This window comes from Furipterus horrens, unplaced genomic scaffold, assembly GCF_987537825.1.
Source record: "Furipterus horrens unplaced genomic scaffold, mFurHor1.1.pri manual_scaffold_3, whole genome shotgun sequence".
In the NCBI taxonomy this organism is placed as follows: domain Eukaryota; kingdom Metazoa; phylum Chordata; class Mammalia; order Chiroptera; family Furipteridae; genus Furipterus; species Furipterus horrens.
The window spans coordinates 115,903,619-115,917,034 of record NW_028327173.1 but is presented as its reverse complement, the minus strand read 5'-3'; the positions used below and the strand labels follow the sequence as shown (position 1 = coordinate 115,917,034).

At 39.1% G+C, this 13,416-nt stretch overlaps 1 protein-coding gene across 2 annotated transcripts in view; it reads left to right on the top strand.

Moving 5' to 3' along the window:
• Positions 1 to 1,929, top strand: part of TOGARAM1 (TOG array regulator of axonemal microtubules 1) — a 108,648-nt gene extending 106,719 nt beyond the window's left edge. For both annotated transcript variants that reach the window (XM_090270105.1, XM_090270106.1), the window contains 2 exons: positions 48 to 134; positions 796 to 1,929. In XM_090270105.1, coding sequence (XP_090126231.1) covers positions 48 to 134; positions 796 to 1,049 — 341 coding nt within the window. In that variant the 3' untranslated portion in view covers positions 1,050 to 1,929. The remainder of the gene's footprint in view (positions 1 to 47; positions 135 to 795) is intronic.
• Positions 1,930 to 13,416: the final 11,487 nt, after the last annotated feature.

Below are 13,416 nucleotides of genomic sequence, written 5' to 3'. Positions count from 1 at the left end.
GAAATCTCATAACTCTTTAAACATGTCTCTATGTTCTTTTTGTTCAGACAATTACTTACTTCTACAGCCATTTTGCACAAAAGCTCAGTTTTTAAGTGGAAAAGCAAAACAGGATATGACTGAAAAGCTTGCTGGTAAATATTTTAAAATTTTTATTTTTAAGCAAATATTTTATTAGTTAAAAAAATACCTGATGGGTATTTTGTCTTAGTTTTAGGATAGGTACCAAATTCAGTGTCATTACCCGTGAAGTAGAAATAAATTTTATAATGATCCACAAAAAGATCTTTTAAAACTTTTACTCTCAAAATTTTCTTTAAAATAATTTCATCCTATTTTTTCCAGTGTTTATTTAGTCTTCCTATTACAAGATATAAACAGAATACATAAAAATAATTAAAATCAAATATTGGTGTTCATAGAAAACTATTTCAAATTATGTGTTTGATTAAAGGCCCATGGATCGAAAAAGTTTAAATTTTTAATTACATTTGGAAAATATTGAGATGAATTATGGGTTTCGTTACCGTCTTTACGACTTTTGCCTAAACTAATCATCATATCTGGAATTGTACGACTTTTGCCTAAACTAATCATCATATATGGAATTGTAACACTTAAAGATTCCAAACTTTGGGAGGAATGTTTCTGACCTACTTCTTTTAGGATGCCTAATATGTTAGAAAAATGGCTTTGAAAAAAAGTTTAGTGTATATTTTACATGCTTTTAAATTAGCAAAACCCGAATTTATGTTTTTTTTAAACCTCATAATTTGCCCTATTTTTGTTTTTCAGATATTGTTATGGAACTCTATCAAAGAAAGCCCCATGCCACAGAACAGAAAGTGTTGGTTGTTTTATGGCATCTCTTAGGGAACATGACAAATAGTGGCTCTCTGCCTGGAGCTGGAGGAAATATACGGGTAGCCACAGCTAAATTATCAAAAGCACTTTTTGTACAGATGGGCCAGAATCTGTTAAATCAGGCTGTATCTCAACCACCACATATTAAAAAGAGTTTAGAGGAATTACTCAATATGACAATTTGAAATGAATTATGAATCTTTCATGAAATATGATATGATAAAACTGTTTACATGATGACAAATGGAACTTTTTAAGTTACATTTTCAGTGCCTGTACTTCTCATTTAGTAAGTTAAGTTAGTGGCTATTTTTATTTGCAGCCTACAAGTACACATCTGTTCTATATGAACCCCACCACTTGTCCCATCACACAAAAACCTAAATTAATATAACTTAATACTCATGAAATCTGAGACACATGAAGTGAATCCAATTTTAATATTTTTTAGAAAAATCTTGCTCTTTTGCACTCTTCTATAGAAATCACAATTTATTGTCCTGAATGTACAATAAGCTATGTAATTAAAAATATACTTTTTTATTATGTAATCATGTTCTATGTCTCATTACTCAACCTTACTTTATGAAGTGGAAGAAAAGTCATTGAACTATGTTATCACAAAGTTTTGTGTGCTATTTGTGAAAAGTATGTATTTCTCAGATCAGTCTGCTAATATGATTGTGCAGTATTTGCTTGCTTTTGCTGTTTTGTGTTAATGTGATATATTTGCTAACCACTTAGGTTTAATCATCTACATAATTGTGAAATTTAACGAATTATAATAAAGCATGATGACCAAAGTTTTAGAAAATATTTAAATATTTTAAATGCACATTTAAGAAAATGTGTTGAATGTAACTTCCCTATTTTTTGTGCAAACACTTAATTTTATTTCTATATGTCCTGACATTTATAAAGGTGTTATTGTGCTGCCCAGTTGTGTAATTCTCAAAAATAGTGCCAGGTGTTCTATAGCTTTTCTCAGAATTCTTGGGCTACAAGTACTGTATGCATCTTAAAAAAGAAAAGGAATGTTATGAAATAAAAGGATTTATTTCTGTAGATGTGTAAAAGGTGTCTTATTTTTCCAACTCCCACATATGTTAAAATGGAAAAAATATGTCAACATATGGTATAATACTGTCCTATCTCTACTGACCTGGGTTAAGTCCCTTGCCAAGTCTAGGCCTTAGTTTTCTCATCTCTAAAATGTGAGGACTGAACTAGATTATTATTTTTGAAGTATTATTTTATTGATATGTTGTTAAAATAGTCTCAATATTTTTCCCCTTTGTTCCCCTCTGCCCAGTACCCCCCCTTCCCTCCTGCAACCCCATGCCCTTTAGTTCATGTCCATGGTTCATGCATATGAGTTCTTTGGCTTCACCCTTTCTTGTATTATTCTTAAGTTCCCCCTGTCAATTTTGTACCGACCAATTACGCTTCTTAATCCCTGCGCCATTTCCCCATTTCTCCCCTTTCCCCCTCCCAGCTGATAACCCTCCAAGTGATCCTCATACCTATGATTCTGTTCCTATTCTGGTTTGCTTAATTGGATTTTGTTTTTATTTTTTAGATTCAGTTGTTGAGAGTTCTGAGTTAGTTGTCATTTTAATGTTCATAATTTTTCTTTTTTCTTAAATTCCTTTGACATTTCATATAATAATAGCTTGGGGATGATGAACTCCTTTAGCTTTACCTAGTCTGGGAAGCACTTTATCTGCCCTTCCATTCTAAATGATAGCTTTGCTGGATAGAGTAATCTTGGCTGTGGGTCCCTGCTTTTCATCACCTTGAATACTTCTTGCCAGTCCCTTGCCTGCAAAGTTTCTTTTGAGAAATCAGCTGAGAGTCTTATAGGCACCCCTTTGTAGGTAACTCTGCTTTTCTCTTGCCGCTTTTAAGATTCTTTATCTTTTTTCCCTTTGGCATTTTAATTTTATGATGTGTCTTGGTGTCGTCCTCCTTGGGTTTAGCTTTTTGGGATCTGTGCTTCCTGGACTTCTATGTCTATTTCCTTCGCAAAATTTGGGGAGTTTTCCTTCATTATTTTCTCACATAAGCTTTCAGTTTTTTGCTCTTCCTCTTCTCCTTCTGGCATCCCTATGGTTTGGATGTTGGCACATTTAAAGTTATCCCAGAGGTTTCTAAGCCTTTCCTCAATTTTTTCAACTCTTGTTTCCTCATTCTGTACTGGGTGACTGTTTTTTTCTTCCTTATGTTCCAAATCATTGATTTGAACCCTGGTTTCTTTCCCTTCACCATTGGTTTTGTGTGGATTTTCCTTCGATTAATTTAGCATAGGCTTCACTTCTTTTCATATGCATTTGCCGTACTTAAGCATATCTGTCAAGCCTGTGAGCATCTTTACCACCAGTGTTTTGAACTCTGAGTCTGTTAGGTTGGCTATCTCCTAATCTATTAAGTTGGCTATCTCCTCATCACTTAGTTCTCCCACTGGAACCTTGACCCATTCCCCCTTTTGGGCCATATCTCTCTGTCTTCTCATCTTGACAGGCTCCTGTGTTTGTTTGCCTCTGTGTCTTTGGTAGAGCTGTTGCACCTGTCACGTTGTAAGGGGCAGAGCCTTAGGTATTCGTCAGTACAGGGCGACCTGGTTCACCACGTTTTGGTACTTTGTGTCGGGGAGGGTCTGAGAGGAAACAATGCTGTCTTCTCAGCACTTGCCCCTTTTCCAGGCACTTCTCCCACTTCTGTATGGGACTGGTGCCTCTCTAGCTGTTGCCCTGGCTGTTGTTCCCAGAGTGGGTGGGTCTGTGGATGATCTAGGGCCGTGGGGGCCCTTTAAATAAGCAGACTCTGCTGAGAGACTGGCAGTTTCTTCCTCTGCCCCAACCCCCGCTGGTTTGCACAGTCAGAAGCAATGAGGCTTGATTTTCCCTGGCACTGGGACCATGAGTTGTGCGGTCTGGTCTGGTGCTGGGAGTGCTCACCAGGTGTCCCTCTCAACTTCTTGAAAGGTGTGACTGCCCTTTCTGCCAGCCTGCCGGCCTGCCACCACCACACCGTGTCTTCTCCACCCCGGCTCCACCCCTCCTGTCTGGATGAGTACTTTTTTATATCTGTGTTGGACTTCCATGCAGCTTGATTTCCTGGAACTTCTGGTGGTTTCTAATTTTGAGGTAGTTGTATTCCTTCTTAGTTGTGCAGGGAGACACAGCATGTCTGTCTAGACTTCCATCTTGGCCAGAAGTCTAAACTATATTATTTTTAAGGTCCTATTTTGTTCTGTGTTGTTAGATGATTCTATGTTGTATTTTACTCTATGATCACTTTATTCAGTTGTGAACTATCTTCATTCTCTTTTACTTCTTGCGTCACTGACCAGTTTTTAAATGTATTTGAGTGCTTTCTAAAGTGTGATTTTTTTTTCTTTTCTTTTTTTTTTGGTATTAATCTATGACTTCTGAAAATAAAACAAAAACAGTGAGTTTTTAATGTCATTTGAAGCTAAGCTGAAAAGAGAGTAAAAACTTGGTTACTTTTTCTATGTATATGTACTGTTTTATAGTTAAAAGCATACTTTTAAATATCCTTTCTTCTAAGTGTATGTTATGTTTTTATAATTTAGGTCTAAAGTTGGCACACTTTTTCTGTAAAGGACAAGGAAGTAAATATTTTTGGCTTTTAAGCCACAGACAGTTTGTGACATATTCTTTGTTTTATGTTTTTGTTTTTTGATAACTTAAAAAGTGTAAAAACCATTCTTAGCTCAGGACAAACAAAAACAGGCCTCTGACATAGTTTGCCAACACATGATTTGAACACTTTAACCTCAGTTGTAAATCTGAACAGCTCATTAAACTTGCTTCAATCCTTTATGATATGCATCATTGAGACTATAATTATGGATTCCATATTTTATTAGTTTTGACCACTGACCTTGTGTCATTGCAAATGTGCCTACCGAGTTTGCATTGATTGATTGTTGGTTTAGATAAACTTAAATTTGTAAAGGCAAAAGAAGGCTATTGCTTACCCATCATTTTAAATATATATAGCTTGAACTTAGTATTTAAGAAAGTACAGTAAATATAATCACTACTACTGCTCTGACGAGTGTGGCTCAGTTTGTTGGGCATTGTTCCACAAAGCAAAATTTCGCTGGTTTGATTCCCAGTCAGGGCACATTCCTGGGCTGCAGGTTTGGTCCCCAGTTGGGGCATGTGCAGCCCATCAATGTTCCTCTCTCACGTCGATGTTTCTTTTTCACCTCCTTCCCCCTCTCTCTGGAAGTAAATAAAATCTTTAAAAGTGTATATATACACACACATATATATATAATCACTACCAGTAAAGTGGAGACTTAACATAATCTGTTTTCTCTTGTTATAAAGAAAGTAGTCAGAATATTAGAGTCCCAAGCCTAAAAGTTTTCTATTTTAAATAACTTCTTGATATTAAGTACTCAGAAGTCTAGCACTGTTATCAAGAACTATTAACCCAGGAGTCAACAAAGAACTGGAGACTGATCACTGATTGAAAGCACTAAAGAAAAGCTGAACGCCAGAATAAATTGGAATAAAGGATGTTTTTTACAAGCAGTGATAATTATAAAAATTTATCCCCACTAGCACTGGAACTAAAAATAAGAGAAAAAACATTTCAGTGCAATATTTACCCAATGGAATTTGTATCATACAGTCATTGATATATGAAATACTCTAATCACAGGACTATGTTCATAATGTGTTAAAGGGAAAAATTCTGACTACAAAGTAAGTACAGCATCTCTATCAAATATATATGCACACAGAAAAGAAAATGAGTTATATACACCAACATGTTAATGGTGGTAAACTGTGGGTAAAGAAGTTTTTTTTGCCCTGGCAAGTAGCTCAGTTGGATATAGCATCAGCCCAATACACCAAGGTTGCAGATCCAATCCCAGGCAGGGCACATAAAAGAATTAACCAATGATGATGAATACAGCATCAAAACAAAAACAAATCAACCAATAAATGCACAAATAAGTGGAACACACAAATTGATGTTTCTCTCCCTTCCTCTCTCTCTCAAAATCAATAATAATAGTTTTCCCCTGACCAGTGTGGCTCGGTTGGGCATTGCCCTGCAAAGTGAAAGGTCTCTGGTTCAATTCCCAGTCAGGGCATATGTCTGGGTTGCAGGTCGGTCCCTGCTCGGGCCATGTACAAGATGCAACCAATCAATATTTCTTTCTACAATCGACGTTTCTCCCTCCTTCCCTTCCCTTAAATTTTTAAAAAAATAATTTTTAATGTACAGTATTCCCTCACTTATCGCACATATTATGTTTTAGACCCCCCCGCAATAGGTGAAAATCCGCGAAGTAGGAACCTTACATTTATTTTAGTATTTATATATATTTTAAGGCTTTATAAACCCTTCCCACACACTTATAAACCGTTCCCAGTCCCTTATTAACCTTCCCATTCCCTTATTAACTTTTTCCACAGTTTTATAAACACTACTTATGTTCTTAAGCGTATTCTACACACTTAAACCTATGTAACTTTAACAACATATGTATACAGTACTACAAAATCCCGTGATATAGCAAAAAATCTGCTATAAATATAATATTTTTTAAAATCCCACAATAGAGTGAGGCCGCGATAAGTGAACCGCGATATAGAGAGGGACTACTGTACTGAATGGCAATTTTTATTCTTTCAGAAATGAGCAACATGTATTTGCTTATGTAATAAAATTTAAAGTACAGTAAGGAAGGTAATCTGAAGAGAATCTGAAAATAAAGTAATGTGAAGAGACAATATGGCCAAAAGAGAGACAGAAGTTAATACCCAAGTGGTAAGGAAGGTAGACAGTGATATAACCAAAAGGGAGATGAGTGAGGGAAACAAGTAATTACAAAGGTAAAGAGCGTAAGACTTTGAAAGCATGGATTTGGAACCCAGTTTTATTATTATCTGCCAAATCTTTTATTTATACATACACACAGATCCTGGAGTTGTGAGATCTGAAATTAAAATGGGATTATATATAAGAAAATATTTGTAAACCTTGAATTCTCTACAAAGGTAATTTATTCCCAGCAGCAAATGAAGATGAAAGATGAGCAGAAACCCTATAGAAATCCTTAGTGCTAGGATAAGCTAAGTCTACTTACGTCATTGCTAGTTAGCTCGCTGTATATGTCAAGCAAATGCAAAATCAATTAAGCACTGTAGTATTATCATTAATGATTTATAGTCTCATAAAATGTACTGTAAAAGAGAGCTTAAACTCAATTCAAACTCTGGGCAGAACAATGGGGTAAGCTGAGACTTAAAAGCATTAAAGTAAATTGCAGATTTAGCAAAATACTCTTTAAAAAAATATTAGATCATGGAAGGTGTGAGATAGAACTGGTGGTACCAAACAAACCAATTTTGAATGAGTTTTTCTTTTCACCACTATTCTTGGAATAGTACCTTGGCCTGTACTGGGTGCTAAATAAATAGTACTTGACTAAAATGGTGAATGATACATAAGTTTGAAATTTATTCTAGAGACAAGAAGCATGTTTTCATCGTTAAAATAATTAACTGGTAGCAGAAGGATAGTTGAATGGAGCAAGGAAATGTTATAGGCAGGGAAATCAATTTGGAAGCACTGATCAAAAGCCCACCTGTGATAAATGGAGTTCATCAAACATTCCAGCCTGAAGGGTTGATAGTGTATGCTTGTGCAATGTTTTAAAAAAGAAAGTGAGGTTACATCTAATTTTAATAAAAAGGAGTGTAGTGATTTACTAGCTAGAGCTCAAAGCTAAACTCTATGTAGTAAATGTCTAAACTATAGTAGAAGCAGTGAGAATTGAAAGAATGGACCTGGGAGGTATTCTAGTGGTAGGACTGAACTGAATTGATGACACGCTTAGATTAGGAGGATAAAGGAGTCAACATTTTAAGTTTGTTACAGGAGTGAGTTTCTCTGGTAAGGCTTTGCTTTTTTATTTGAGGAAGAAGGCCCTTCCTTTTGTACTTCTGCCCATATCTCTTTAGACATGCTTAGATTCAAGGGAGGCTAGGAAATTGAGTACTTAATTCCTAGTCTCAATAGTCGTCGGCAGCCGTCCGTCTCGAGAGACGATGGTGTAGCTTCTTAAGAGTCCATCTGGAGACTTCCGGCCAAGATGGAGGCTTAGACGGACACGCTAGGTCTCCCTCTACAACTATAGAGGAATACAACTACTTCAAAACAAAGGATAACTAGAAATTCCAGAAAATAAAGCTACACGGAAGCCCAACATATGAAGTTATAAACCAGCGGTGCCATTTGGGCAGGTAAGAGTTAAAGAAGGCAAAGCTGTTTGCGGAGCGGCGGGGCGGGGCGGCGAAAAATCCCGGAGGCAATCAAGCCCCTGGCGTGCGTGACTCCAATCAAGCCCCTGGCGTGCCCGACTCCGGCGCTGGGGAGCAGCCGCAGCATCGCCTTGAACAGTGAGGCCCAGGGGGGCGGGAGGACGAATCCCGGTCTCCTAGCTGAATAACTGTGTGAATCCATCTTGGACCCCCGCCCCCAAAGAAAGCACCACAGGGCTGCGAAATAGGTCGCGGACAGGCAGGCGCCGGCCGGTCGCTGATTTGTGACGCTTACACAGGCACCGCCCCCGACAGCCGGCCCAGGAAAACAAAACGCATCTGTCAAAATGTGGCAGACAAATATAAAGATCCCGGTGGCACAACTCACCAGACAGCAGATAGAGAACCTGACAGATGAACAGATAAGAAACCTGTCAGAGGCTCAGTTCTGGGCCATTGTTATCAGGTGGCTTACAGAATTCACAAAAGAGCAGGAAAAAGATATGAAAGAAGCGAAAAACTTTCATAACGAAAGGAACAAAACCACATACGAGACAGATGATGAGGAATCCAGAGTTCATTTCAACAAACTGGAATATGGAGAAGGAACAAGCAGTCAACCAATGCAGCGAGAGGAAATAGGAAGCAACAATGAGAGGATCAGAAACCTCTGGGACAGCTATAAAAGGCCCAACATAAGAATCATTGGTTTGCCAGAGAATGAGGAAGATGAACTAGAACTTGAAAAATTGAGTGAAAATATAATAAAGGAGAACTTCCCAGACTTGGGGAAGGGAATAGACTTGCAGGTCCAGGAAGCAAGGAGAGTTCCCAAGAGACTGGACCCAGGGAGAACCACTCCAAGACACATTATAATCAAAATGTCAAAAATTAAAGATAAAGAGAGAATCTTAAAAGCAGCAAGAGAGAAGAAAAGAATTATGTACAAAGGGGTCCCAATTAGACTATCAGCTGACTTCTCAAGGGAAACCCTACAGGCAAGAAGGGACTGGCAAGAAATATTCAAAGTAATGAAAATCCAAAACCTACAACCACGAATACTCTATCCAGCGAAATTGTCATTCAGAATAGAAGGACAGAGAAAGTGTTTCCAGGACAAAATAAAACTGAAAGAGTTCATTAGATCCAAACCACTGTTATATGAGAAGTTAAAGGGACTGGTTTAAAAAACAGAAGCTAGGGAGATGAAACAAAGGCAAACGAAACAGGCAACGAGAGTGGAAAAGGAACTGTGGGTAAGGGAAGCATAGTGGGGGGAGGTCAACAGGGAGGGGGAGTGGGGAGAGGGAGGGAGATGATATAGGAATTGGGGATCATGGTAGGAGGGAATGGAATAGACGGAGAGAGGTTGGGAGGAACTGTAAGCACAACTAATGGACATAATCTAAAAGGGGGGGACAACTGGAGGGAGGGGGGCCACCGGGTGGAGGGGAGCAGAGGGAAGGGAAAGTGGCACAAATGTAATATTTTAATCAATAAAACACATTAAATGTGAAAAAAAAAAAATAAAAGAAAAGAAAAATTTAAATTTGAAAAAAAAAAAAAAAAAAAAAAAAAAAGAGTCCATCTGCACCGCCGAGAATGGCTGTGCAGTCGGACTCGGGAGTGACATGGTATCTGTCTCCTCCCGTGTTGAATCGACATCTTGTGATGACGCTGAAGCTACAGAGCCTGGGCAGGGTGATATGGAGGGTCTGCTGTTGCCCATGCAGCAGACCCCCCCTCTCTTCGCAGCTGAAGGATCCAAGGGAAAGACGGAGTCAATACAGCTTGGCTTCAGGTGCGCCGCAGGAGTTGCCGGTGTTGACTACAACGTCAAACCGCCTTAGGGACTCCGGCTCCGGATTTTCTGTCGGGGTTTACTCCCTTAGCCTTTCCCCTGAAGAGGTATGCCGCAAGGCAGCGGAGGTTTTTTGGAGTCAGAGTTTTCCTTCTCTGATGTGCCCTGACTGGAAGATCGAACCAGCGACACTTAGCTCGCAGGCCGACGCTCAATCCACTGAGCCAAACCAGCCAGAGCTAGTCTCAATAGTAGAGGAAGATAATAGAAAGGTAGTGGGACTGGGTGTCAGTGAGTCAACCTACAATCTGTTGTATTCTAAAACCTCCACTCTGTCTGGTGGCATTCTGTGACCCCAAGACTTGGTATTAGTTTAGAACCAGTGTCCAATAAATTCTCAAAACTTAGAACCAGTGTCCAACAAATTCTCAAAACTATGCACAATTTTTCCCTGGCTGGTGTGCCTCAGTTGTATGCATCGCCCTGCAAAGCAAAAGATTACGGGTTTGATTTCTGGTCAGGCCACATTCCTGGGTTTGTGAGCCAGGTCCCCAGCTGGGGGCATGGGAGAGGCAATTGATTGATGTAACTCTCACACATTGATGTTTCTCTCCCTTTCTTCCTTCCTTTCTCTCCAAAAATAATAAATGAAATCTTTAAAAAATAAAAAACAACTAAGACTTTAGTATTTTACTAATCTATTTTGGTCCCATGATCAATTAGATATTACTATATATCCTTGCCGGTCAGATTATTCAATTAGCACAAGGTCCTGCACCTTATTCCTAATCATGCCCATTTGCCTCTTATAAACTGAGTTCTCTGCTATCTGAGAATCTGTATAACCCTTGAAATCATGGCACCTGTCAGTCTAACTAGGGGGTGTAAACCTATCTAAAGCCCACTATAACTTGGGAAATTTATTGACCAATTTGAAAAAGCTTCTGGTCTTTTCCAAGCCTAAACTAGGGAAAGAAGAGCTCCCTGCCTTTCTCATTCAATAACCCACACCACATGATGCATGTGCCTGTTCTGTTCACAGCCATATGGCCCTGGCAGCTGCATAGACATTGCCGTGTCTCCACATGCAGTCTCCAGGAGAGTGCCTGAACACCTCAACACAGTAGTGGACTGCAGCTGGAAACACACAGATAGTTGGATGTTGAACTGGACTGTAATATGGAGCAGAAACTCTGAGTAGAGGCCTTTATTCTGGCCCTACTGAAGACAAGATTGGATGTTTTCCATGGCGGGACAAATACAGATGAGACTTTGAGGAGTCTGGAGGGGAATCCTCATAATTTTACATTGTCAATAAAGTTCACCACATAGGCCTATCTTCCTGTGTGGGTGTTAGGAAATTCTTTTCCTCCAGACACCGAAAGAACTTGTTCTCAACCAGTAATGGCTTTACCTCTGTATTTCTTAACTTCTTGGTGAAGGGAATGTACCTAGCACTCTAAGGATACATGATTACAAGTGAGTTACACTGAATTTAGTGGTAAATTTACAATATAAATGAACAAATTCCATTCCCTAGAGCAAATATATCCTGTAATTTAAGTGAGTCATGTATCATAATTGTTTTATGCACTTTTTCGTTGCACGCTGCATTTTGGAGAAATAAACAGGAACCTTATACTGAATAGCCCAGAAGTTGTGATTAACACTAGGTATCACAAGAAGCTTTTTGTTCTTTTATCAGTCAAGATCCCAGAAAGAAAAAGATGACTTATCAACATCAGGGTAATTTGAGGAGTGGTTAATAAGGGACTATTTGCAAAGGCAGGGTGTACAGAAACCTGGAGCCTAGAAGAAAGTGATATGGAGAGGACCATGTTGATCAGAGCTGAGATCCTCATATGAAGAAAGTTGGGAAATAAGCATTCTGACCTCACTCCTCCCTTCCATTCTTTCAGGACTCTGTTGGCCAGATGAAACTAGAAACCAGGGAGAAGGGATATAATTCATAAGAATCAATCTGTGGAGAATGGAGCGTGGAGGATGTACTATTGATCTGGATAGGCAAATAGAAGAAATTCATTACATTAATAAATAACACCTTTCCTCATCTGTCCAATTTCTTTGTCCTCTCTGTTCCTGAGAATACTTAACTTTACTGTATTTTAGAACCTGCCACCATCTAACCTACAGTATTTGGTATATTTTTCCCTCAAAGCTTATAATTGTGGTGTACAATTTATTTTAAAGTCAACTAAGGCTAAATTCATCTTTTTTATTGTTTTCACCAGTGTTGAGAACATTCTAGGCAGAGGGTAATGCAGACTGAAAGTTTTAGACATATAAAAGGAACAAAAATACACATAAAAGGAAACATTGGGTTTTGTGGAGCTATGAGAAAGCAGAAACCAGTAAGAAGGCTGGTGTGATTATGAAGGAACTTTCAATGCCAAAACTTTTAGGTTTTTCTAAAAATCAGTGGGAAAAACTAGGAGAGTAAAAGCAGTATCACTGTCTTGAAAGGTAAGTTGTAGAAAACTAGATAAAGGGAAACAAGGAGTCTACTGTGAATGAAGTTGAAGTAAGACAGGGTTTTGCAAAATGGCTGTGAGAGAGAGGTGGGATCTCAGAGCTAGCCAATCTTATTTACTGATGAAGAATTTGACGGCATTTTAGAAAAGGTTGAAAGAACCAGAAAAGGAGTGAAGAAGGCAGTGACACTTACAACCCGCTGCTAACTCCACCAGCCTTCCCAATTTATCAGCCCTTCACTACTCCTTCCCATAGGAAACATCAAAAAGTTGCTGTTTAAACCAGTACAAGGCATGGGTACATTGCTGGAGAATTCAAAAAGTTAGCTTGAAGAGTAGGAAAGGGAAAGCTGTAACTAGATGCAGTTTGATGAAAGTGAAATGCAAATGGTAAGATGATTGATTATGATATTTGGAAGCAAATGTGCTGTTTAGGAGATTTATGATGAATGAAACCGAGGGTACTTATGACTTTGGTTAAATTTAATTTTAAACCCTACCTCTAGAAATCATATTTTGTATGCGCCTTGACTGAGGATCAAACCCACAACCTCGGCATAGGGAGACGATGCACTAACTGAGCTACCCAGCCAAGGTTCTTCACAGGCGTGTTAGGGTTTAATTTCTGTCCATTTTCAGGTAGAGGGGGAAAGCCTAGGCAGTTGATGGGAGACCTCAGATTTTCCCAAAAGGAATAACAATATTTTTCTTTGCGGGGAGCAGAAAGGCTGGCTATGTTTAAGATCAGGGGTGTAAAAGTACTCAAACAGCTGACAGCTGGGGAAGTCCCTACAGAGGGAAAACTGAGCAGGAGCAGCAGCCCCGCCTTTGGTGCCCCAGAGCGGGGCGGGGCTCCTGGATCCCGCGGTAGGCGGGGCTGGCGCGCTGAGTAACCACGTGACTCCGTGGCCTCCTGGAAGACCGACGCATGCGCGCTGCGCGCTCT